A 25,279-nucleotide genomic window follows, 5' to 3' on the forward strand; every position below is an offset into this window, starting at 1 on the left:
GCCAGATGCTCCTACCCTAACCCCCCCTTTTGTTCCCCCAGTTCAAAAGGCTTCTCTTTTCCTTTGAAATGCCTAATACAGGCTCAATACACATCCGTTCCCCCCTCCTCGGGAGACGGCAGGATCCACGGAACAACGTTTTAAAGATACGTTTATGAATATGGCACAAATGGATTCTGAGAAGGGGGTGTGTGTCAGCCTGGCCTCCAAGCACCCGAGCGCTCGACAGGCAGCGACGGAGGAAAAGCAAGCAAGGAGAGGAGCAACCTAGAACGGGGCAGGAGCGGCTGGACACCGGAGACCGGGCGGCCGCTTGCCTGAAGCTCTGCACGGCCTGCCGCTCGGGCGGGGGCTTGGACTAGACGACCTCCGGGGCCCCCCTTTCCCACTCGGCGCAGGAGCCCCCGGGCGACCCCGGCACGCGGGGAGGGGGGGGAGGGAGCGGCGCCCGCGGGCCGCCTCTTGACGCTCGCCACCAGGGCGGCGGGGCGCGCGAGTGACGTCACCGGGCGTCTGCGTCCTCCTTCCGCCGGAAGCGGAAGACGGCGCGGGGGGTCCGGGCGGCATGGCGGCGGGGGGCCGGGAGCCGGCGGGGGCGTCCGCGGGGCTCTTCCCTCCGCTGAGCGCCGACGACGAAGGGCAGCTGCCGACCGAGCTGGAGTCGCTGTGCATGCGCTGCTTCCGCCAGGTGCGGGCGGGCGGGCGGGCGGGCGCTGCCCGGGGGTCCCGGAGGGGTCCCGCCTGCCGCGCGGGGCAGCCCGGCCGGGCCTCAGCCTCTCCCTCCCCCCGCAGGGCGTGACGCGGCTGCTGCTGACCCGCATCCCTTTCTTCCGGGAGGTCATCGTGGGCTCCTTCGCCTGCGGTAGCTGCGGCTGGAGCAACGCGGAGGTCCAGTCGGCCGGGCGCATCCAGGCGCGGGGGGTGCGCTACGCGCTGGCCGTGAGGAGCCGGCAGGTGGGCTCGCTGCGGGGGCCACGCCCTGGCCACGCCCCCGGCTCCCAAAGGCGACCCCCCTTCTCCCCCCCAAGGGGGAGGGGGGGTCTCGGGCAGAGCCCTCGAAGGGGGGGGGGTCCTCCCGGGGCTCCTGGCTGGGTGGTCCTGGGGCAGAGCCGCCTCTGCTGACCCCCTTCTTTCTCTCCAGGACCTGAACAGGACCGTGGTGAAGACGGACGGCGCCACCGCCAGGGTGCCAGAGCTGGACTTTGAAATCCCGGCTTTCTCTCAGAAGGGAGGTGGGTGCCAGGCCCTCTTCCGGCCTGCCTTGGGGCAGGGGGTCGCAGAGAGGGGTCCCCTGCACCTCCCTGCTTTCCTGGACGGGAGGGGGAGTGCCGGGCAGGGCACACCTGCCAGGGGGCTCCGCTGCAGGGCGATTCCCGTAAGCAGGTGCTGCGGCCCTCCCAGCTAGCTTTCCTTGGGTCCGAGGAGGGGAGCATTGGCTCCTTTGCAAGCTGGGTTGCTTTTTGGCTCTAAGGTACTGCGGCTTTAATCTGTGTGGCCGTTTCTCCAGGCCAATTGGAATTAGGGCATGGGGGGGTGGGGGGGGCTTGGGGTTAGACAAGGGCGAGAGCGCCTGGTGCGTGTGTTGCCATCTTTTGAGGGACAGAAGCTGCAGCCTTTCCTTCTTTCGGACCATTGGCTTCCTCCAGAGGTTCTGGTGGTTGGCAGGATGCCATGTTATTAGTTTGTGTGAACCAGCCTGTTTTTTGTTTTTGTTTTTTAATAGTTAGGATAGTTATTTTTTCTGGGTGGAAGAAATTTGTGATTGTCTGGAAGCATGGAGTAATTGTGGCAGTGTTTTCCCCCTTTCCCTCCGATCAGTTCTTACAACCCTGGAAGGGATCCTCGACAGAGCCATAGCAGCACTGGAGCAGGAGCAGCCCCAGCGCAGAGTAAGCCGCTTGAAAGAATCTGGGAAGGGTTGGGGGGGTGCTTCCGTCACACGGGGCAACATTCTAGCTTGGCATTTGGCTGTGTTAATTGCAGACAGGCTTCCTGGCATCCGGGGGAAAAAACACCTGGTGGCTGTTCTAGTTAGATCTCTGTTCATTAGTAAATTATTGGGGTTTGAAGCCCCCCTCGGGAAGTGAAACGGGACAGGATTGTCATCTGCCTGTTTTCACATGGCTGGCTGCAATGCTGACAGCTTCACCTGGGAGGAATTCCAAGGAGTTTGTGGCACCCTTAAATATTTCACAATGAAAGTGCTTGTGTACCAGGGCCTGCTTTGTCACGTAGTCAGTCCAGAAAATGAACAAGCCCTGGAGTTTTGACTGGTGGTTTAGGGTTCTTACTGCAGAGGAGCCTTTCTAGAGGAACAGTCCCAGCTTGGACTCTCGAAGCTCCTGTGTCTTTGTGTGCTGCTTTCACTGGGAAATCAAGTCAGTGGTTTCTATTTTTGGGCCATAGAAAATGGACACTGAAGTGGCAGGAAAGATTGACGAATTCATCTCTAAGTTGAGAGGCCTGAAGGAAATGGAGTCAGCTTTCACTTTTGTAAGTTACCGTGCGGTGCTGAGAGGAGCTTCTGCCTGCAGGCATTGTTAATCCTGGCAAAAGAGTGATTTTGGTGGCACCTCTTTTCCCCTCCAGATTCTCGATGATCCTTCAGGAAACAGCTTTGTGGAGAACCCTCACGCCCCACAGAAGGATGATGCTCTAGAGGTCACCCATTACAGGAGGACAGCCCAGCAAGCAGCTCTGCTTGGAATAGAGGTAACGGAAAGGTAACGGCTTGGAAAGGTCTTGCGTGAGTGCAGCCCCACGCCGTTCCTGTGGCCTCTGAACTCTGTTGCAAGCCCTGATGGCCTGCATGCCGAACCCTTGTGGACCCCTCTGTTTCCCCCCCCTCCAGGAAGAGGGCTTGGAGGAGGATTCCGCTGATTCTGCAGATGATCTGAGGAACGAGGTGAGAGGGTGGTGAAGGGGCTGGCAGTTGGGTGGCTGAGTCCCCCTTTGGACCGGCCCCTGTCTGGTCAGGAGCAGAGACGCCTCAGTGTGGCTTCTCTCCCACCAGGTACTGCAGTTCAGCACCAACTGTCCTGAATGCAACGCTCCCTCAAGCACAAACATGAAGCTGGTGCGTATCCTTTGAGACGCTGCTTGCCTGCATGCAGTGGCCCTGTGACAGGGCCCCGGTGTGGGCACTGGCTCCTGGAGGGCAGAAGGAGCTGAGCGGGCTCCTCCTCTGCTGCCAAGCGAGGCCTGGGGTGTAGAGCAAGAGGGCTGGGGAGTGAGGCTGCTGGGTCTGCGTGGTGGAGTTTTTCTTTACTGCTTCTCAGAGATTCCCCATTTCAAGGAAGTCATCCTCATGGCTACAAACTGCGATGCCTGTGGGCACAGAACAAACGAGGTCAGTCTTTTTCTTCTGGAAGGCGAGTCACCAAGGGCTCTACTCCCCGTTACTGCTTGACACCCCCTCCCCCCTTTATTGCCTTAGGTGAAATCCGGGGGAGGTATTGAGCCTTTGGGTACCAAGATAACCCTTCATGTGATGGGCCCTGAAGACATGACAAGGGATGTCCTAAAGGTGACGCTCTTTTCCATCAGTTCTGACATTTGCACTTTTTGTAAACAGCTGCAGCCGGTCTCTCCCAGAAATAAACAAAGTTCTCTCTTTTTGCAGTCAGAAACGTGCATGATACAGATCCCAGAGCTGGAGTTTGAGTTAGGAATGGGAGGTCTGGGTGGAAAATTCACCACTCTTGAAGGGTTGCTGAAGGACATCCAGGCTCTGGTGAGTGAGCGATAACTCAAGGCCTCTCCTGTATTACCACATTTCTTAAAACGAGGGAACTGGAGATCACCTGGAACAGCAGTGAGCGTGAAAACCTTGACCTTGGGCTGAGCTGCTCCTGCCTCTTGACGTCTGGCATCTGGACAGAAGGCAGAGAACTGACAGCCGGGTCTCCAAGGGTGATTTTGGGAGGGGATGCCTTAGGGTGGTCTGGGGGAGTGGGACCTGGAGGCGTTCTCCCCGCGTTGGGCCTAATCCTGAGCCGTGTCTCCCGCAGGTGGAGAAGAACCCTTTCACTCTGGGGGACGGCTCTTGCCCTGAGAAGGCAGACAAGCTGCGCGCCTTTGGCAGGAAGCTCCAGCAGGTAGGCCACCTTTGCATCCCACTTGCATCCCACTCCTCAGGTGCAGGAGGGAGGGTGAGCCCTGCATCTGGTCGGATGGCGAGAGTTTTCCCTTTTCTTTTTCTGCCAGATTGTAGATGGGCAGATGAGGGTACATCTTGTTCTGGATGATCCTGCAGGAAACAGTTACCTTCAGGTAATGCAAATTGATGCAGATAACACGGGAGGAAGAGGGAAAGGACCATCAGTTTTAGAAGAATTATTGGGTATTCTGTTCGAAAATGCAACTGTTTTGTGTTTCCTGTAATGGCTCAATGAAGGGCAAACATACCATATGTTTATACCTGGCTGAGGGGCTTCCAGGCATCCTCTGTTATGGAATGTCCCTGTGGGCAAGACGTAGGAGGCTGTAAAGTCTACCCTCTCTGGCCTTCATTGTTGAACTGCCGGGTTACGAGAGTCACTTTTATTGTTCTGGCATCTTTGGATATGCCAGCAGGGCAGTTTGGCCAATGTTGCGTTGGGGAAGGCTGACCTCGGTGTTTCCAGGGAAGGTGCACGAAGGGGGTGTTGTGCATATTTTTAATAATGGTGTAGGTGATTCTTAGCACTTTTGATTTTGGCTTTTTATAAACCCCAATCCTGTTCCTAAAAGGAATCTTACTGGATTTGGACAAAAGATTGCAAACCCCAGGGATTTATTGTACACAGCCTGCTGCCTCGTAGTCTTGCCTGATGCAGCCCCTTTGCACTTCCAGAATCTCTATGCTCCTGAAGAAGACCCGGAGTTGCGTGTGGAGCGATACGAGCGGCGCTTCGAACACAATGAGGAGCTGGGCCTGAATGACATGAGAACAGAGGGCTACCAGGCAGATTTGTCTTCCCCTCAGTAGCCAAGTTGACATACAAGGCACCGTGTGGAAAGTACTAGACTGTTGGGTTTCAGGCTTTTGTCGACTGCTTTTCTTTCGCAAGAAGTAGCTTGTTGTCAAGATTGACTCTGCCCCAGACATAGAAGGCAGGCTGGCTGGACTCTATTAAAATTGAAGTTGGGAAGTCGGTATCCTTGTCTTAAAGTGAAGCTGAAGGGTGACTTCTCGCTTCCTGCTCCTTTCCTGGGGAAATCTTGAGCCCAAGGGGGCAATTACATGACCCTTCTCTTTCAGAGTTTGCAAGCTGCCCTTGTACTATCAATAACCATGCTGATAATTTCCTACAACTCTCCTGCTGGTGCGAGTGATGGATTCGGGGGTTATAGCGACCGGGAGCCCAGCAACACAAGAGGTTGGCAATGTCCTGGCTTGGCCTTTCTGCAGAGATTCTGGACCCTTAACAAAGTGAAAACTGGAATAAAGAAAATTATGCCTAATCAATAAGCAAAATCTCTCCGATGCTAATCTGTGATCCTTCAGAACCCAAGGCCCGGGAACAATCGATGGAGAGCGTACCCCCCATAGCGAATCATCCTCCAGGTTGCCCTTCCCGAGCAACTTAAGAGGATGTGGGCGAACCCCTAAGCTGACTCTGGTTCATGGCATAGATGAAAGGAGCGGCTCCATCCAATTTCAAGCAAAGCAGCACACGTTTGGATCGCTAAAACAGTTTGGAGTTCAGTGGTCACCATGGTGGGAGGGCTACTGCTTTCTGGGGCTGTGCTGCAGGTCTGGCTTGTATTCTTTGCTCCCTGTACAAGAAGGCGAGGTGCCATAAAGGTGGTGGTAGCTTCAAAGCAGGGAAAATTGGAACTGGCCCCTCTGGGGCAGAGACGGGCTAGGAAGCAGGGCCTGGGGAGGGGCAGCGGGGGAGCTGCGTTTCAGGTTCTCCTGGCATCTTGAGAGGCAGACTGAGCTCTGCTGCAGAGGGCATCTTGCCAACTCACTGGCAACAACGGTCACAATTAAGCCTGCCCGCCGCTCTGGATGGGCCACTCGCAACAGTCCAATTAACATCGCAGCCCGGTGAAACGAGAGAGCCGGCTCCCCGGATGCGGAGGGTGTCGGTGGTAGCCACAGGCGCCGCCAGGGGGCGACCTCGTGCGCCGGAGGCGACCAGAGGGGCCGTTTCCTCCGAGGCCTTGCTCGACGGTTGCCCTCCTTCTGCTTCCGGGTCTCTAAGGGAAGATGGCGGCGGCCTCCAGCCTCTCAAAGGCCGAGTACTTGCGGCGGCGCTACCTGGAGGGCGGCCATGCCGAGGCGGACAAGAAGCGGCGGCGGAAGAAGAGGGCGGCGGCCGGCCGGTGAGTGATTTCGGCCTTGCGGGCCTCCGGTCTTCCCGGGCGCCCCCCTGCGCGGGCCTGGACCGGCCGCTGCTTCGCGTCCCGCGAGGCCGGCGGGCTTCTCCCTGCGCGTGGGGATCCTGGTGGGGCGCGTGGGCGCCGCGAGGAAACGAGAAGCCCGGGGGGGGGGTCGGTCTCCCTGGGCCGCTTGGCCGCCTCCCTCAAGGGGCAGCCGGGGCCGTCTGGAGGCAGGCTCCGGCGGGAGTCCCTTCGGTTGAGCTGCGAGGATCCGGCCGGGCCCTTCTCCTCCCGCGAAGGTTCCTGCCTGCGAGGGCGGCGCGCTTGGGAACGAGGCTGAACCGGCGCTGAAGGCGCTCTTTCTCCCGCCCGCAGGATGCGCATCGTGGACGACGACGACGTGAGCTGGAAGAGCCGGCCTGCCGAGGAGGGGGAGGGCGAGGAGGAGGAGGAGGGGGACGAGAGCGACCGGCCGGTGGTGAGTAGTGAGGCGGCCGGAGCCTCGCCCGTTGCCTGCAGCGCGAGCGGTTACAACTCTGGCTCGTGTCAAACCAAAGCTATCAGACAAGCAGCACCCGTTGAGTGGAAACGGTTTAACTGGTTGTTGCAGGATCCAGTCTGGCTAGGAGGTCACCGGGACCAGAGATTTTGCCTTCCGAGCTTTTGGACTCCTTCTGGGGCCGATCCTCAGGGAATTGTGTAACCGGTTCTTTGGTAGGAGGGCTTTTAGCTGTGCAGAAAAACAGGCCTGTCTTATCTGTTGTTTCCAGGTGGCTGAATTTATCGATGAACGGCCGGATGAAGTTAAATGGATGGAAGCTTTCCGAGCAAGTAACAAATGGAAGTTATTAGGAGGTTAGCAGTTTGGAGCTTCTCTGAGAGAATGGTTTAATTGTGCGTGAGATACTTAAGCCGGACTGACTGCATGTACCCTCTACTAATTCAGGCTTTGAGCAAAGAGGACTCAGGTTATGCTGGCTGAAAAGATGCTTTAAAAGGTGAAAGCTGGAACGGTTTGGAAGAGAATTGTAGAACAGAATAAGCACTACTGAATGTGTAGTTCTTTTACATCTGAAGGAAGAAAATTATGTGCTTGTAGAATTAATTTCCTATGTCTAGCCTTGTATGAGGTATTTAACACAGTCTCTTGTTTGCTTCTCTGATAAGAAGATGTGGTTTGTTGAAAGTGGGATTTTTTCTCTGTAGGATATTTAGAAGGTCCAAAAGTGGGAAGGTAGATATTGTCTAAGTTCCACATGTTACTTTCCTTTGAAAAACCATTTTTTTTTAAACCAACTTTCTTCAGAAACAAATTTGGTGCCCTCCAGCTCTCCAGGGCTTTGCTTGCTGTTTAGGAATTCTGTAGGTTGTAATTTCCACATTTTGGGAAACAGCCAGATGGAGACAGACAATTGTGGATCTTACGGATGCCTTGTATATTAAGAATGTTTTATGTTTGTTTTTAAAGATCAGAATGAAGAGCCACAGTTATTTGGACATTCTATGACAACTACATCAATAAGCAGGTGAGATGTGGGAATGTTAGCTGAGTAGCTAACAGCCTAATTTTTCTGGCTTTGTCTGTTGCTTGTATTAATAAAGGAGAATATTTGTAGCTCAGGGTTGACATGCTTGTATTTCTTGGATTGTTTTACAATATTTGGGGTAAAGCTTTACCACATCAATTGCATTTACATCTGATTGGAGGCCTTTTATTTAGCGCAAAAGCTGTTATTTCAGACAGTTTGTGGGGGGAATAAATGGGAGCGGCACTTTTTAAAGACACAGCTGCTGGACTTCCACACTATCCAATCCATTGATTTAGTGAAGTTTCCAAAACAAAAATCCACTAGGAATGAGCTTCCTGTTTCCTATGCTTTATTTATTTTAAATTTATTTAATATTATTATTTGTAGTTTTCAGGATTTCTTTGGAAGGGTTTAGTAGGGGATGTCAAGCAACATTCATGTAGAGATTGGACTGCCTTCTATTAAGAATGCTTTAATTTGGATTTCTGCAGTGGGCATGTTTTGAGTTCTCGGACCTCAATGGCCCCTTCAATTTTAATTTTGTGGTTCTTGGGATTTTGGCTTAGGAGGAAAAACTTGTGTTGCTTGATGTTATATGCTACTGCCAGATTGCTGAATAAGCCAGAGAGTTCTTGGATCAGGAGAATTTTTCCTTCTTCAGTACCCAGGCAAAGACCAAAAATAAATAAAACTGTATCTTGCAACACAATACTAATTGAAACTTGGTGTATTTGTAAGAAACTTAGATTGTTCTTTCTGTTATCTCACTCAGTTCAGAAACCTCCAGAACAAACGAAAAAAAGCATTTGTTGGACCAGTCCCCACCTAGGAGGGCCCATCATGCCCAGCCTGATCTGTCCCCTAAAAGAGTGCTTTCAGCAAGGGGCACAAATCGTGTCAAAGGATCGAGTGGAAGCCAACGTGAATTGTTCTCAGACGAGCGCTCTGCGGGCCAGAAGTATAAGGCGGCGGCAGCTGCTGCTGCTGAGGTGTCCTCGCCTTGCAAGAAAGCATCTTGTGCTGAGGGAGATTTGCTGCTGCCAGCCAGCAGTGAGTAATCCTGTGCCAAAGTACCTCACATAGTGTGGGGTGTGAGATGTCCGAACTCCTCAATGAAACCTTGGCCACCATTGGCCATCTTTGGTGATGCATTCTGAAAATGTCTCTTTTTCTTCACGGTTTTTCCAGGCAACTTGCAGCCTCAGCCAACAGCAGCATTGCCAAGGAAGCGGCAAAGACATGATTCTGAATCCAGTTCTGGTTCTTCTCCAACAGGGGGGAGAGCTCAAGCCCCCTCAGATTCAGACCTTTCGCCACCACGGGCCACTGGCCGACCAGGCACACAACGACCAAATTATCCTTCCGATCTCTCCCCTCCTAGAAGGAATCGGCACAAATCTTCAGATTCGGACTTATCTCCTCCCCGAAGAGGAACAGAAGCAAAAAGGAAAGGCCGCAGGTCCAGGAGCCCCTCCACTGTCCTGCCACGTCATCAGGCCTTGGAGTCCAATGGGAGCGGCCAGAGGGTGAGGCTTTGGCTTCCAGCACTTGAGATGTGCTGCGGGGCCCACTTGGGGGGGAGAAAGCCTTGCTCCAGCTGAGGCTGCCGAGAGGCAATAGGCTGTTCCATGAATGAATGATTTGTGGGACGTGCCTCTCACGCTGATTCCGGCTTGTGTCTTCCTCAGATGCTGTCAGGGGGCAAAGCTGGCTTGGTATCAGCTGATCTGCTGAGAAGGGAGCAGCAGGAATTTAAGAAGCAGGCTGGCAGCAGCAACAATAGCAGACATCTGGAGGGTAAGAATCTTTTCTACAGATCCTGATTGTGTGGCATATCCATAGTGCAGGCCTGGCTTCTGCCCAGCTTCTTCCAGGCAGAATCTGGTCCAGGTGGCCAGTTTGTTGGATGTTCAGGGCAGCAGGTGGACTGACTAGATACTTCCACATTGTGTTCCCATTATGAAATCTTGCTGCTCCTTTCTTGGGATTCTGTGGGGGATCAAGTGTTGCCAATTAAATTTATTTTATTTATTTTTTTATTTTAATTCCATTTATATCCCGCCCTTCTCCGAAGACTCAGGGCGGCTTACAAGCTTAGCAGTAGTAAATCCGTTCCTATCCCTCTTCTCTTTTCCCATTGTGGTTTTGCTCTTGCTACAAGAATCTGTGGTGGAAGAAAATGAGGGACAGACACCTCCACCTGGAAGCTTCCTTAACTGTGTGGTTGCTTTTGAGTCTTCTGCTATACCCCTTTCCCCTTCAGATGAATCTCGGCACGCGAAGACGGTTTTCCGGGATGAGTTGGGCCGTAAGAGGGACCTGAAACAGGAGCGGCTAGAGCAGCGCAAGAGAGCCGAAGAGACGTCTGAGCGAGACGAGCAGTACGCCAAGTGGGGGAGAGGGTAAGTTTCTGCCCTCCAGCATGGGGGCCCTGGGAAAAAGGCCTGAAGGGCTTTCCGGCCAGTGTTGGCTTCTGGCAGGAGAGCCGGTTGTAGAATCTCAAGGTGAGGTTTTTGCAAGGACCTCCACTTAACTGTCCTTTGGTGGAGGGCCTGAAGGGCGACTTGAGGCTTCCTGTGGCATCGGTTTTGAGAGGAGCGGCGTTCCATGTGTCGCCTGTGTCTTTTCCAGCCTGGCACAGAGCAGGCAGCAGCAGCAAAAGGTAGAGGATGCAGTGAAGGAAATGCAGAAGCCGTTGGCGAGGTACATCGATGACCAGGACTTGGATCAGATGCTGCGGGAGCAGGAGCGAGAAGGAGACCCGATGGCCGACTTCATGAGGAAGAAGAAGGCCAAGGAGAGGCCGGGCACCAAAGGTCAGCACTCGCAGCCTCAGTCTGGCAACCGGGCGGATTTGGAGGAGGGGAAACTATCATAAGGAGCAGCCAGCATAGAAATAGTGACCGAAAGGTTTTCGGGAAGAAGGTCTGGGTGTATCAGTGGGAAATCACTTTCAAGGGAATGGGTGGCAGACGTCTAAAAGAGGCAGATGCAGAAAAAGACATTGGTTAATTTAATCACATTTTTTGCTCCCTGGTTGGTTTTTCTAGCTTGTCGCAGTGATGTCTGCCTCTTGCATACTCTGCAAGTCACTGCTTCTTTATAGGCATCTAATATTATCAGTAAACCATCTCTAATACTTCTTGTATCTTGGGCCTGTGCTAAAATGGCTGATTTCTTTAAGGGGGAAAAAATGAGTATCCATTGTTTGTTTCCTCTGTTTTCCTCCAGAAAAGCCAAAGTATAATGGGCCAGCACCCCCACTGAACAGGTTTAACATCTGGCCAGGCTATCGCTGGGACGGAGTAGATAGGTAAGTCGCTCTTTCTGGGAGTGGCCAGAATGGGTACCACTCAGTTCTGTGTCCCAAAGACCAGTAGGAAGGATCCAGGCCTCTGCTGGCAGTGTTGACCTATGGCTACAGGTTTGTTTCTTAAGGTACAGCCTTGCCTTAACCTTAATCCTAACCCTGGAAGCACTGGCTGGGTATGTTGCTGTACATAAACAGGGAGTAAATCCTTCGCTCACTACCACTGATGATGTTATCTACTTGGGCAATAAAATGTCTGCAAGCAAACCACCAAGGACTCCATAATACAGCCTCACATTCCTTTGATCTTTCCTCCAGGAGCCCAAGAGGCAGTAGGTCCTCTGTGCCGTTCTAGAAGGGCCCCTCTAGGTGGGAGTTGTCTTCCTTTCCCCCTGTATTAAATTTGGTTCTGGAAGGTGCTGATGTTGTCACACAAGCCATCTAGTTCCCCCCAAAGCTCTGCATCACCCAGAGCTGATGATGCTCCCATCTGGCAGTGTTGCCTTTTGCTTCTGCAGGTCCAATGGCTTTGAGAAGAAGCGCTTTGCGAGAATAGCAAGTAAAAAAGCGACACAGGAACTCGCTTACAAGTGGAGCGTGGAGGATATGTGAGCACCCGGGCCAAACTGGGACAAAGATTTTTAAAGGCTCCTGCAGAAGCAAGGATACTTCCTACCCACCAGAGTTCACCACCTGGAATCCGCAGGAGAACCCCTGTGCCCAGCGCAGCTTAATAGGAGCCCTGGAACACGGAGGGTGTTTGAAGGAGTCCTGTGAGCTGTTGGAAGGGAGAGTCCTGGAAGGTTGATCCAGCCGAGAGGCAGAACTTGCAGGGTCATTGCCCCTTGTCCCAATTGTCAGGTATTTTGGGGAGGGAGAGGCACAGAGAAGACCCCAGTGCTCTGGGTCTCCTTGGATATGTTGTTCCCACTGAATAGTTCAATTGTGGGGCTTTCCTGGTGTGAAGCATCACCCTTTCGCTCTCTTGGGAACATGTAGGGCATCCCTGGAGCAGGGAATCATTGAGCTCTCCTTAAAGGACTTGCTGGAATGATGAAATTTGGCTGTCATCTCCTTTTTGGCCAAACCAGAAGAGGTCGGTTGGGAAACCAACTTGCAGTTCTCTATTCTCACTGCTTCTGTAGCGTAAATCCGGGAGGCTGTTCTGGGGATCCCTGCAAGCTACAGAGAAGCGCCAGGATGTTTATAGAGAAAGCAGGCTCTGCAGAGGGGCAGGGCTCTTCACAGACGTTCAGTACTTGCTGCAATTTAAGTGTACAGTTTGTAAATAACAGGTTTTTTTTTCCTAATTCTGCGCCTGTGTTCTCGTTACTACTGTGTCGGTAGCAGGAAATGAAGGAAACGGGCTCTGTTGGCTTGTGTGTTTAGGACACATTTTTCTTTCTGTGTGAATGGAAGCAGCTGTCAGACCCCAAAACCCCTCGCCTGTTCTCTTTTGTCTTCTATTCTTTTGGGGCCTGCCATTCTCTTGGGGGAGCTTTTTTTTGTTTGCAGATGAACAAACTTGAGAGAACTTCCTAGTCAACATGTGACATGTTCCCGTTGTTGTGTGAGGGGCTTTTTCTGGGCAGCTGTTGTTGGATGAAGTTTGCCACTGTCAGGCAGGGAGTGGGCTGGGTCTTCAGGAGAGCTGCTGTGTTCTAAGCTGCTTTGGGGGGGGTCCTCTGTGCTGTGCTGAAATCTTAACTGCCTATCACTCTTTCAGTTCTGATTGGAACCTCTTTCCCTCAGCTGCTTCCTGCAGTTGGTTGTGCAGTGCTTTGATCTCAGCCCCCTTCTCCTTGTAACAGGCAGGAGAACAGGCTGCAGAAGAGCCCTGGCATCGCTATTGGCAGAAACGTGTCCTCAGTAGGGACTGAGACCCTCAGCTAGCAGGAGGCGGTGGCTGGCCCAGGAGGGCCGTCTGGCACAGAGATAACAGAGGAAGGGGTGGGAGCAGAGGAGAAGGCCAGGAGTGGGGCGGGGGCTCCTGGATGGGGGGCAGGGGGGTGGGGGGAATGACTTGAAGGGAATCCAGAGCTGCTCTGCAACTGACCCAGCATTGCAGGGACCCTCTGGAAAGCTTGGGGGTCTCCATACGGGGTGGAGAGGAAGGTGGCAGAAGCCTGGAGCTGGCTGGATTCCCCTGAGTGGAAAGGCCTGTCCTTTGGACAGCACACCAAGGAGTGAGTGCTGGTTGCGAGGGCCTCTTCCTTGCCCTGCTGGGTGGAATTGCTCCAGGGGAGCCAGGTGGCAGAGACTGGCAAATTGACCCAAAGCATTCTGGAACTGCTGCTTCTGTTTTCTTGGCTGCTAAAACTTCCCACTTTGATGGTTTTTTTTCCTTCCTTCCTTCCTTCCTTCCTTCCTTCCTTCCTTCCTTCCTTCCTCCCTCCCTCCCTCCCTCCCTCCCTCCCTCCCTCCCTGATGTTGGCACGCTGGCCTTGGCCTGCATTGTGCTGCGGGGAGGGGCTGTGAGCCTGAGAGTTGCTGTTTGACTCTGCCTGCAGCTTTAGGTCCAGGGATGAGATGAGGTGGGGATCAGTTTGGGGCACTTGCAGGCACCAGAAAGGCACTACAGCAGCAGCCTTGTTCCTGAGTTTATGGGCCCAGGGAGAGAATTTTTCAGGTGAAGGGATGAAGCTCAACACCATTCTGCTTTTGAGATGGGCCTTTGTAGTGTGCAAAACAACAGGAACGCTGTTCTTAGGTGCACATCCTTGCACGTGGGCACGTACTTGGGAGTGGAAGGGTTCCTGTTTATTTTATTTACTTATTTATTTATTTGTTTTTATAAACCGCCCTTCTCCCGAGGGACTCGGGGCGGTGTACAGAGTAAGGTAGGCAAACATAATGAAACAGTACTGAAAAACAATAATCAAAACAAACTGGGACCCCAATTAGAGCTATCAGGCCAGGCCGGACTGCTGGAACAGGTAAGTTTTTAAGTCGCGCCGGAAGGTGCGGAGGTCGGGGGCCATCCGGATTTCAGTTGGCAAGCAGTTCCAGAGGGCTGGCGCACCCACTGAGAATGCCCTCCCCCTGGGGGCCACCAGCCGACATTCCTTGAGTGGTGGCACCCTGAGGAAGCCCTCTCTGTGGGAGCGCACAGGACGGTGGGGTGTTGACATTGGCAGAAGGTGCTCCCGTAGGTAGTCCGGACCCATGCCATGTAGGGCTTTGTATGTCATTGTTAGCACCTTGAATTTCACCCGGAAGGCAACCGGAAGCCAGTGCAGCGCACGGAGGAGAGGTGTGATATGGGAGTATCGGGAGGCCCCCAAAAGTGTCCGTGCCGCTGCACTTTGCACCAGTTGAAGCTTCCGAGTGGATCTCAAGGGCAGCCCCATGTAGAGAGCGTTACAGTAGTCTAGGCGAGAGGTCACAAGGGCATGGGTGACTGTACGTAAGGCATCCAGGTCCAGATAAGGTCATAGTTGGCGCACCAGTCGAACCCTGGGGAAGGCCCCCTTGGTCACAGCTCCTATGTGATCTTCCAGGGACAGCTGCGAGTCTAGGAGGACACCCAGGTTGCGGGCCCTATCAACAGGGGGTAGTAACTCATCCCCGATGTTAAGGGGTGGGATGCTCTGAGTATCCTGGCTTGCCGGTACGTACAGCCATTCAGTCTTGTCCGGGTTCAGTTGAAGCATGTTCCTCCCCATCCATTCCCGGACCGCTTTCAGGCAGCGGGACATCACGTCGAGGGCATCACTGATGCTGTTTGGAGTTGAGATGAAAAGCTGGGTGTCATCAGCATACTGATGGTACCCTACTCCAAAGCTACGAATGATCTCACCCAGCGGTTTCATGTAGATGTTGAACAGGAGAGGCGAGAGGACCGACCCCTGAGGGACTCCGCAAACGAGAGGCCTCGGGGTCGACCTCTGTCCCCCTGCCAGCACCGACTGCGAGCGACCCTGGAGAAAGGAGGAGAACCAACGCAGAACCGTGCCTCCCACTCCCAGTCCCCTGAGGCGCCGCAGCAAGATACCATGGTCGATGGTATCGAAAGCCGCCGAAAGGTCTAATAAGACTAGGACAGAGGAATGGCCCCTGTCCCGGGCTCTCCAGAGATCATTCATCAGAGCGACCAATGCCGTCTCCGTGCTGTAGTCCGGCCTGAAGCCCGATTGGCACGGGTCTAGATAAACCGCTTCATCCAGGACCTGAGGAAGTTGATGCGCCACCACGCTCTCAACAACCTTCGCAAGGAAGCGAAGATTGGAGACTGGACGAAAGTTATTCAATGAGGATGGGTCCAAGGTGGGCTTCTTGAGGAGAGGTCTCACCACCGCCTCCTTCAAGGCAGTGGGGAAGTGGCCCTCACTCAGAGAAGCAGAGATGACCGCCAGGAACCAGCCTCGTGTCCCCTCTCGAGCCGCATAAGCCAGCCAGGAAGGGCATGGGTCCAGTAGGCATGTGGAGGAGCTCAACCTCCTCATAATCCTGTCCACTTCCTTAGGAGTCACAGGATCAAATTCCTCCCAGATGACGTCGACAAGACTGTCCATGTCCTGTTCTTCCAACTCTGCCCAGTTGGAGTCCAGGCCGGTTCGAATCCGAGCGATTTTATCCAACAGATATTGACCGAATTCCTCGGCTCGACCCTGCAAGGGTTCCTCCCTCACCTCTTGGTTCAGTAGGGAGCGAGTCACCCTGAACAAGGCGATTATCTGCGGACGCGATGAGGGTGGAAAAGTAGTTGGATTTTGCCACCCTTTATCGCTGCGAGATAAGACCTGGTGAGGATTCTTAATCGCAATCGGTCGGATTCGGATCGACTCGATCTCCAACGGCTCTCTAGGCCCCGTCTCCGACGCTTCATCTCCCGGAGCTCCGCGGTGAACCATGGGGCTCGCTGGGATCTGCGCCGGGTCAGAGGCCGCAGGGGTACAACTCGGTCCAGAGCCTCCGTGGCTGCCTTTTCCCAGGCTTCCACTAAGGCATCCGCCGAGCTGTGAGCAGGGAGTGCATGTGCGTCCCCAAGCGCTGCCTGGAACCTATCAGCCTGGGAGGGGGGCTCTGTCCCTGTGCCCCATGACTATGCATTTGGGGGGCGGTCTTCCGTCGATGTCTGTTGGGAGCGTGGTGGGAGCTCCAGAGCAAAGGGAGAGCCAGCCGTCTCTTCGGAAGGGTCCTGGGCTGGGTGGTGGCGTGTCTCCTGCTGCTGCTGCAATGGAGGAATGGCCCAGTAACAGGGGCCAACTTGGATTAGCCGTAGCCACAGGAAAGGGGAGACGGGGAGACCCCATTTAAGCTTCTGTCATGGCCAACCTGAGCAAGCTAATCTTTAGGCAAATGAGGCAGATGGAAAAATAGGTAATGGACAATTTATTGTAAACCTCCTTTGTGTATGATTTGTCTGCAGAGCACTGGGTGTGGGTGGGGACTGGGGCAGCTGGCTTTGCTGTCCAGTTTGCCTGATTAGCACGGTTTCATTAGGGATTGGAGAAGAAGTGGAAGCAGCCAGGCAGGAAGGACATGGAAATTCCAGGGAAGGGCTGGCCCACACTGGCCAGGCCCTTCCAGAGAAAGTGGAATGCTCTAGGGGTGTCCTTTGCCCTCCCAGCTGAAGCCCTGAAGAACGTGGGAGGAGGGAAGGGGGGTGTTTAGCACTGTGGCTGATGGCAGCTGCTCTGGCTTTCTTCCAGGGCAGCGAGGGGGGGGCTGCGCTGCCTCCTCATTGCCTGGGCTGCCCTCCTGCAGGGTCAGCTGCTTCTGTGAAGGGAGATACCTGGCCTGGCTGTTTAGCTGTTAATTACCCCCCTTCCATTGTTTTATATTTTTGACAGGAAGCTGGACGATGGTAATGCTAATAATAAGTTTAAACTGGGTAATAAGCTTACGTGGTACACTATGCATGTCGAGGACAAGCAATTAAGCCTGGCCTTGCACATAATAATTAGATTTTTCTTGATGAGCTCATTGGTAATGTGTTAAGATTAAGGGCTTTGCTTTCAGTGTGCACAGTAGCCCCCCATCTTCTTCACCCCCATTCAGCAGAAACAGGCTGGACGGGTAGAGCAAGAGGTAGATGCAGAGTTGGACCAGAGTTGCTTCCACCGCCTGCTTGGCCGTGACCAGCTCTCCTCCCGGGGAGGAAGATAACTGGAGGGAGTTGCTACTCCCCTGCTTTGCACCAGGCATTGGAGCCTCCACCTGGAAGGGAAAAGATGTAGCATTTGGAAGTCATCTTTAAAGGAAAAGCTGGGGGTGAACTACAATTCCCAGCCACCCACATGGCCTGGGCATCCTGGGAGCTGGAGTCAGGGCACCTCTGGAGGACACCTGGGCAAGGAAGGCTCATGTTGTTCTGATATGGGCCAGCGTCTGTGGCGTGCCCTGAGCCCTCCTGCACTGCTCCGCGTGGGTGCCCAGGCTGCCCACGGCCACAAGGACGGGGTTGCCCTGGAGGAGGGGAATATGCTGGTTACCTGGGGCCTCTTACCGGCCTTTGCACTAAATCTGTGGTGCAGGCGCCCAGCTCCACTGCCCTGTCCTGTTTGGCAGGCTCTCCTCTCCCACTTGGCGCTGCTCAGAGGAAGCTACCAGCTGGGGCTATAATTAACCACTGTGGTGCTTTTTTGTTTTTTAATGAATGTATCTTGTTTTAATTCCAGAGCTCTAGAATTTTAAAGCACAGAATCACAAACAGGAAAAAATACTAAAATCCCAGTGGTACAACATCAGGGATGAAAGGGCTTTAAAAATGCTACAAAGGTTTTTGGTTTACACTTTGCATAATTAAATTATGGAAGTTGTTGCCATTTCTATTTAGAAATTTGGATTAAATTGGCAGTGGGCAGATTCAAATCAAGCCACTGATGACCAGATACCTTTCCTGCGAAAAGGTGAAGGTGCCCAGGGAAACGGGATGGACCTTTTGTGTAAAATGCAGCTCAGAGTTTGGAGCAGGGGAAGGGTCTCCCTTTACAGAGGAGACCACCCTCTTTCTGAGCTGTGGGGTAAGTATTAAGGCTGCCCCTTCTACTGTGCCAAGGCTGGTTAGGAAGCCTGGCAGGAAGGACGGAGAGAAAGAACGAAGGCTCCTTTGGACAGAAGGAAGAGATCTTAGTGACCAGCTCAGTTGTGGTCCCAGAGGGCTGCACTTCACGGAACAGCCATCGGGTGGCAGCAAGCCTCAGTCCCGGGCCCAAGTTCACCTTTTAAGTTCCTCCAGGTGTTCCCTGCTGACTTCCCCCCAGCATGAGAAGGCCTCTGCTTTATCTAGGGTTACAGAACCCTTTTCCTCCTGCAAGATTGACTTTATTGTTATAAAGGGAAATCTGGTTTCTACTAAGGGTTTTCTCTGGAAAACCTCCGTTTAGGAGAAAAGCTTGTTTATACTGAGCCCCAATGGCTGCCTTTTGCTGACCACTTCTCCCTTTTTCCTTCCACCATTTCCCTCTCTCTTTTCCAGCTGTATGTCTCTACGTCTCCCTCCTCCAAGGAATTTTGGAAAGTTTCGGAGAGAATTAAAGTGCTTAGTTAGACCTGCCCCTGAACCCTTAACACCCCTGATTCAGTGAGTTTTGGTGACATGCAGCAGGCCCTTATTGAGAAATATTCCTAAGTGCCAGGGCCCTGCTGCTCCCTGCAATCCTTTTAAGCAAGAAGCTTTCATCTGAGTATCTTGGGCTCCTGTGAGTAACAGGAAGGAAGGAAGGGGAAAGAAAGCTCCCAGCTGGCCTCAAGGAGCATAGAGAATGGGGGGGGGGATTGATGGAGTGTTGCCTTTTCAATTACAGGCACCTCTGATAATTAAGTGCTAATACCCTTGTTAGTGCAGAATGAATGTTCCTTCTCCTGGCCATCTCTTCTCAGAATTAAAAGCAGATTGCAGGCAAAGGATTGTGGGGTGGTGGAGGGGAAGAAGATCCACAGAGTTACACTTGAGATGAAAAAAGAAAGGCAAACCAAACCTCCAGGGCCTTTTGGTACCACCTTGAAAAGCCTAAGAGGTGTTGCACCCCAACAGCGGTCTTCTCCCTCTAAGTCTCTCTCCCAGCTCCGGGTCCCTCTGTGTTGGTCCTTCCACACGACCCTTCTGTGGCCTGCTCAGAACCAAGCTTAGGAGGGGGTGAAATGGTTCATCACCAGGTGCCGCAAGGCGCTCTCTTGTTCCTGCTGCAAAAGGCCTTTCTGGGCTGTCCCTCCAGAAACTTCCGAGAAACTCCGAGTGTCCAACAACAGAAGAAGGGAAGGCCCTATTTTTTCCCAGTAAACTCCTCTAGCTGGGCACACGCTTTATGCTGTGTATTCTTGGGCCATAAGAGTTGCTTCCTCAGTCGCCTGGCCATATTTCATCTGGGGGTTGTAGGTACATCACCCTCCTTTCCTTTCCTTTCCAAATTGGCCATTCCCAGCTGAGGTGCTGGAAAAATAAAAAAGGAGGATGGGGTTTTATGACCTCTGTGTGGACTGACAAGCATTTGCTCATCCCAAAGTGCATTTCCCATTTTAATACCCTTTTCTTGTAATGAGTGATTTCTTTGGGGCTTCTTGTTTCCTCCCTGCCCCCTCCCCACTTTGTATATTTGTGTGTGTGTGTGTGTGTGTGTGTGTGTGTGTGTGTGTGAGAGAGAGAGAGAGAGAGAGAGAGAGAGAGAGAGAGAGAGAGAGAGAGAATGAGTGTGAGAATGTGTGCTCTATAAACACAACATTCTATGGCAGGGGTCTTCAAACTTGGCCCTTTTATGACTTGTGTACTTCAACTCCCAGAATTCCTCAGCCAGTGTGCCTGGCTGAGGAATTCTGGCATTTGAAGCCCACAAGTTGTAAAAGGGCCAAGTTTGAAGACGTCTATTCTATGGTGCCATCAACCGGCTTGACTGCCTCGTAGCTCATCCTTAATTCCAGGTCATTTCCGAACAAGCCAGCCCCAGCCGTTGGTGTCCGGGTGAATGTTTTCTCCCACTGCTCCCTGTCCTTAGCTCTACGTCTGTTGATCCCGGCTCCTACTCTAGAACGATTCTCATCCAGGCCAGCCAACCCAGGACAACCAAGTTTGCCCTGGAGACTTTGTTTCTTAACTTTGAAAAGTTGGTGACCAGGCTTCATAGATTCCCTGCCGGCTCCTTGCTGACCCTAGGAAAAAATGTCCATGAGACAGAAAAACCCTGTTGATTCTTTGTGATAATTTCATCTTCAATCATGCTTCCCGCCATTTACGCTGAACAAGTGTTAAGTTAAATAAATCCCCATTTTGGTTCATTAAGACCTTTTAACTGTGTGCCATCTGAGAAATAGGATGGTTTGGCTCATGATTCTTCCCTCTGTCATTAATTCAGTTCTAACTTTGAGCAGACAGGCTGATGACCGGACACATTCGGTGTGGTTGGCCAGAGAATGTCCTCCACGCCCCTCAAATTTCCTTTCCTTGTGCCAGCTGCTCTGCAAGACTGACTTCTTTTTGTTTGGTTTGCCCTGCTTAAATTTTTAAGACAAACAGTCGTGTAACACATCTAATGAAACTGTTTGAGAGTAATTAATTATGTATCAGCCTTGTTTGCATGCCTGCTGCAGCTCTCTTTGCCTCAGCCGAGTCTTTGATCTGTCAAAGGCTAAGTGGGAGATAAATAATGAAATTACAAAGCCGCCAGGGTGGAAATAAACACTTTCCTGGGAAAGGCAAGGAGGGAATAGGTCACCTTTAGCAAGCCACATCTCTCTTCCAACCCAACTTTTTAAGGGGTCAGAACCCTTCCAGCACCCACCTCCTCCTTACAGCCCCTCTGGAAAGAGGCTGATGAATGTGTAGGGATTTTGCTGTGGGTGGCCAGGTGACAGCATCCCAAGACCCCGACCACAGCCTTCTGGCCTCCAAAGCAATCTGCTTCCACCCAGCTTGTTCCTATTCACCTCTGCTGCAACAGTGTATGTCAGGATCAGCCTCCACCTGCTGTGGATGGGCAGCCGAGAGGCCACAGTAAAAGGAGCCAGCATGGGGTGGGTGTGAGCAGCTTCAGGCCTCTGCTGTCATCCTGCTTGCTGGAGGCCCATTCATACACGTGAGGAATGGAATTCAATAAAACTCATTAGCCTAACACCGGACAGATAAGATGAGTGCTGAGATGGTGGGGTCTCCAGCGCACACAGCTGCTCCCAGGCTCTGCCACAACCAAATAATTGCTTCAAAGCCAGCCCAGGGTGCATTCATGCATTGACAATGGAAGATCTGAGACCCAGCAGACATGGGGAAATGGAGGAAGGGGGCAGAGGGATATTCCTTCTCCCCCTGTGAAGATCTCATCCAGGTAAATTAAACCGGACTGGCCAGATGAAGCTGTCCAGAACCCACACTTGGAAGCAAGATGGTTGACAACCCCCTTTTCTGAGTCAGTCTGTTTCTCGTCAGAGATGCCTGGTGGGAAGATCTGATGGGCTCACCTAAGCTCCTCCTGTGCGCTGCTGTGCAGCCAAGCACAGCTAAATCCGGGTGTCCCACCAGTCTTGAACATCCAGCCATCCTGACTGAAAGATAGACAGCAAGAAGTTAGCAAAGTGGTGCTTCTCCAGAATGAAATTCATGAAACTTCAGGGAGGTTCTGAAACTGAATCGTGAAATTATTTTGGTCGCTGGTCAACATCCCTTCCTCCCTTGGACCTTCGGCCCCACTTGCCTGCCTCCTTGGACATCCCCTCAGTTGAAGGAAGGGTCATCAGGCTTCATAGCCAAATGTTGGAAATTAATCTGACCGATAGGCAACTTTTCATAGCTTTCCATCAAGGCCGGCTAAGTTTAAGCTGAATTAGAGGGAGAGAAAGCCTTCGGTTCCCAGGGCGCAGAAGCAGCTCAAGGGACTGACCGCTCCATTTTCTGGAAGCCCTTTTGGCTCTGGGCATTGCTGTGCTTCCGTGGTCACCAGATTGGAAGTGGGTTTGGATCAGAGGAGAGTCTGTCTAAGTTGGGAGAGTGGCCCAGGTCATACAACTAGTAAATAAACAGCCTATTGATTTGTGTTATCAAAGTTTATCTTTTCTATTAATGGCTTTCTAAATTGGTGGCACTGGAGCAAAGAAACCCAATCTGAACTTCAAGTGGGCCCGATTACGACTGTAATAACCTTGGCTAATAAGAATATGATGTGGAGTTAGGCTGAGAAAGAAAACACATTTCTCATTAGCTCTTTGATTAATTACTTTCTGCACTTTCCTAGTGGGGCCCCTTCAGAACTGCCTCGCCTTGAGATGGGAAGAAGAGGCTTATCTTACTGTAATCATTTCCCTCAGTGAAGTTTCAATTAATCTGTTGTCAGCCGAGGGCTCAGTTCTTTTCATGTAGCTGTCCTGACTCTGAATGGAGAAGGAAGAGGCCCCTCACTGGGCTGAAGGGCAGCTCTGAGGCCACAGCCGGTCCATGTTCTGTGCCTCCCAGGGCCCAGAGGTGAGCTGGCAGAGTTGGGTGGCTTTTTATGGCTTCTTGGTTGGCAGGTAGGCAAGGCCTTCTAGGCAAGGCCTTTGCGGGGATGCTTGGGGGATGCTCAGAAGCCCGCACTTGCCATGCACAGCAGCCCCACCGAAAGGCAGTCCTGCCACCCCTGTGGGTCTCCAGGGATGTAAGGAGATGAGTGGTTGTGTCTCTGGAGCAGCTTCACCAGCATCAAGATGTTCTCTACTTTGTGCTGCTCCTCCACCCTCCCCCCGCCCCGGGTATCTGCTGTTTTCAGCCTCTGCTTAAGATTTTGGTCCCTTTGGATGTCCTCTGATGGGGTCAATAACATCACAGGATGCTTCAACAAAAGTCTCTCTTGTTAGACGGATAAATGAGGCTTCCTCGTGGGCATCTCCGCTGCTCCCTATTGTCTGTGTGGCCCACGAATGATTGTGGGCTTGGCAGAAGGAGTCACGGGGATGGGGGAGAGAGGCAGGAATTCTCCACAATGCCAGAACAGATGTGAGGCCCACAAGCCCAGCAGAGCAGGAGGACAGCAAGAGTGTGGCTTTATTAATGTCTTTTTTCAAGAAGTGAAACAGGCTCCCCAAATCTGGCTGGAACTTAGAGCACCATGTGGCCCCTTAGTTGCTCCTCAACGCCTGAAAATGAAGCACCCGTTTACCTCCTTGCATTCAGGGGCAAGGAAAGGAAGTCCCAGGAAAGTTCCCCCCCCCTTGTTCTGGACAGGCCCACTGCTCTGGCAAGCCCAGCGAATACCCGCCTTGAAAAAAGGGCTGGGTGGTGGGGTGGTGGGCAGGCAAGATCCTCTTGCTGGATTCGGCTGCCTCCATCTCTGTCTGCGGTGCTGAAAGGAGAAGCGATGGCTGGGTTTATGCTTCCATCCTGCTGCTTGGATCAAAGCAGACACTCTACGCAGCAACAACTCAAGGATTAAAAAGTTGCTGGCAAATCAGAGCCCCAAATTGGTGGGAGAGAGCTGCTTGTCAGTTGACAAATCATCTTATAAAGGAAGCGCTGCGTGGCCTCCGTTGGCAGGCTGCTTTTCTGCTGCGTTCCAGGCAAGCTTTGCCATCATTTCCCCCAATTGCACCCATTCATAAGCAATTTCATATTGAGCTGCTAAGATCCCCCAGCAGGGAGTCAAAGCAGGAGGTGGCGGTGAGCAAGTGCTCACTTCCAGCCACCTCCACTTCCCTCTCTCTCTCTCTCTCTCTCTCTCTCTCTCTCGAGCTGAAGTCTCAGCAATAGGCCTTCCAATCAGGGCTTGCCAACACTTCAGTTTTCTGGTTTCCCTTTTTTCTTTTTTGCTTTCCACTTGCGATATATTCCATCTCATCTTGGTTTGCAAAGGAAAGATCTGGAGCCCACTATGTTCCTGGGTGTTCCCTGCGCGTGTTTGGAAAGGGATAGGCTGCGAAGGCTTAGCAAGAGAATGCCGGTCCTTCCAACAACTGAATCCATTGCGTGAAGGTCAGTGGGCATCCAACCTTATGCAAACGGCCGGCCGGCAGAAGCCACGGAGGGAGGAGCCCATCGGTTCCTTGCCGGTCACAGAATGGCTCAGAGGGGCCGTCTGGTTGAGGAACAGCTTCTCGGGAGAAATAGCCGCCTCTTCCTGCTTTTATCCCACCTTGCCTTCAGAAGCTCATTTTGTCGTAACAATAAGACTCTGACTGAGTGGTGCTGACAGTCGTCCAGTAACTGCATGCACATGCAATATTGGTTAAGTGTGTGGATGCAGCCACAGGACTTAAAAAACCTGGTTCGGTTTAATCATTTAGTTAGTTTTCAGTTTAGTGAACTGGATGAACTGAAAAAAGTCAGCGAGCTTCCATGGCTGAGAGGAATCCTGGACCTACCAAGGTCTCCCAATTTTTCTTCCACTTTTCTTCCTTTTTTCAGCATTTAAGTAGTAAGAGGAAACGTGTTTTTAATACCAGAACATTTGGTATTAACTATCTCTTAAATACTAATGAATATATTTTATGATTGCTATTTTAAGCTTGGCAATTTAATTGCACAGCCCTGTTGAACTTTGTATACTGCCTGGCAGGATATAAATATTGGAGTTAAATAAGTAGGATGTTCTCACAAAGCGTTAGGCTCAAGCCTCCGAGGAGCCACAGAGCAGAGGGATTTTTCAAGCTGGGCTGCTGCGATGCACAGGAGTGGTGGGGTAATTGCTGATGGGCAGTCTGCATCTTGGGTACCGATTTACACAGACTCCAATGCAGACAACACACCTTGTTGGTCAGCATTAAGGGAGAGATGAGGAAGGACAGAATCCCAAATGGGCAGAGCTGGAGAGAGGCTCTTAGGGGTGCAGGCTCTCCATCTCTGGTAAGAGAGAGGCCGGTCCAGGGCTCCCCTTCACTGCCCACCCACCCAAATCTAGCACTCCAACCAGGCTCCCTTGGTGTTTTCCAGTCGGCTTTTGTGCAGGCCTCCATCTGGGCACGGAGGCTCTGAAGGGCCATTGTGACTCTTTATTTTGCAAAGAGTTGCCAGCCCCAAAGACAAAGCAGGGGGTGGGGGGTGGGCAGGGGGCTTGCAGAGGGATCAAGGTTCATGCTGTCCAGCCCAGGGGGGTGTGTGACCATCGCATAGCAACCCTTGTGGTCCTGCTGACCCTCCTGGATGGTTTATAGAAAGGTTCCATCTAATGGGATAGATTAGTTGATTAAAAGTAGTGCTCTTGATTAGACACCAGTTTTTTCTTTGAAAATATTA

At 52.4% G+C, this 25,279-nt stretch overlaps 2 protein-coding genes across 5 annotated transcripts; both read left to right on the forward strand.

The window, feature by feature from the left end:
* Positions 1–535: 535 nt before the first annotated feature.
* Positions 536–5,458, forward strand: ZPR1 (ZPR1 zinc finger). 2 transcript variants are annotated; one of them, XM_081333458.1, is made up of 14 exons: positions 536–688; positions 793–954; positions 1,142–1,232; positions 1,819–1,889; positions 2,407–2,493; positions 2,590–2,712; positions 2,852–2,905; positions 3,014–3,080; positions 3,279–3,349; positions 3,437–3,526; positions 3,623–3,733; positions 4,011–4,097; positions 4,207–4,272; positions 4,835–5,458. In XM_081333458.1, the coding sequence occupies exons 1-14, from the start codon at positions 566–568 to the stop codon at positions 4,967–4,969; spliced, it is 1,338 nt and encodes a 445-aa protein (XP_081189584.1). In that variant the 5' UTR covers positions 536–565; the 3' UTR covers positions 4,970–5,458. The 2 variants fall into 2 exon arrangements, with proteins under 2 accessions (XP_081189584.1, XP_081189585.1); XM_081333459.1 differs by lacking the exon at positions 793–954.
* A 729-nt stretch (positions 5,459–6,187) lies between these two features.
* BUD13 (BUD13 homolog) lies at positions 6,188–18,781 on the forward strand. 3 transcript variants are annotated; one of them, XR_014027185.1, is made up of 12 exons: positions 6,188–6,312; positions 6,685–6,787; positions 7,080–7,164; positions 7,778–7,835; positions 8,611–8,888; positions 9,027–9,364; positions 9,527–9,635; positions 10,102–10,240; positions 10,470–10,654; positions 11,070–11,151; positions 11,667–12,009; positions 18,572–18,781. XR_014027185.1 is itself a non-coding variant. In XM_081333515.1 (11 exons), the coding sequence occupies exons 1-11, from the start codon at positions 6,197–6,199 to the stop codon at positions 11,758–11,760; spliced, it is 1,587 nt and encodes a 528-aa protein (XP_081189641.1). In that variant the 5' UTR covers positions 6,188–6,196; the 3' UTR covers positions 11,761–12,458. The 3 variants fall into 3 exon arrangements, 2 of the variants coding, with proteins under 2 accessions (XP_081189641.1, XP_081189642.1); XM_081333515.1 differs by lacking the exon at positions 18,572–18,781 and having other exon boundaries at positions 11,667–12,458; XM_081333516.1 differs by lacking the exon at positions 18,572–18,781 and having other exon boundaries at positions 6,685–6,709; positions 11,667–12,458.
* The last annotated feature ends 6,498 nt before the right edge of the window (positions 18,782–25,279 follow it).

The sequence above is a fragment of the Vipera berus genome (genome assembly GCF_964194415.1).
Source record: "Vipera berus genome assembly, chromosome: 8".
In the NCBI taxonomy this organism is placed as follows: domain Eukaryota; kingdom Metazoa; phylum Chordata; class Lepidosauria; order Squamata; family Viperidae; genus Vipera; species Vipera berus.

Coding starts and splice junctions, on each gene's coding strand:
- ZPR1 (XM_081333458.1), top strand. CDS start 566: ATGGCGGCGGGGGGCCGGGAGCCGGCGGGGGCGTCCGCGGGGCTCTTC. Junction 689..792: donor GCATGCGCTGCTTCCGCCAG/GTGCGGGCGGGC, acceptor CTCCCCCCGCAG/GGCGTGACGCGGCTGCTGCT. Junction 4,098..4,206: donor TTGGCAGGAAGCTCCAGCAG/GTAGGCCACCTT, acceptor TTTTTCTGCCAG/ATTGTAGATGGGCAGATGAG.
- BUD13 (XM_081333515.1), top strand. CDS start 6,197: ATGGCGGCGGCCTCCAGCCTCTCAAAGGCCGAGTACTTGCGGCGGCGC. Junction 10,655..11,069: donor GGAGAGGCCGGGCACCAAAG/GTCAGCACTCGC, acceptor GTTTTCCTCCAG/AAAAGCCAAAGTATAATGGG. Junction 11,152..11,666: donor CGCTGGGACGGAGTAGATAG/GTAAGTCGCTCT, acceptor TTGCTTCTGCAG/GTCCAATGGCTTTGAGAAGA.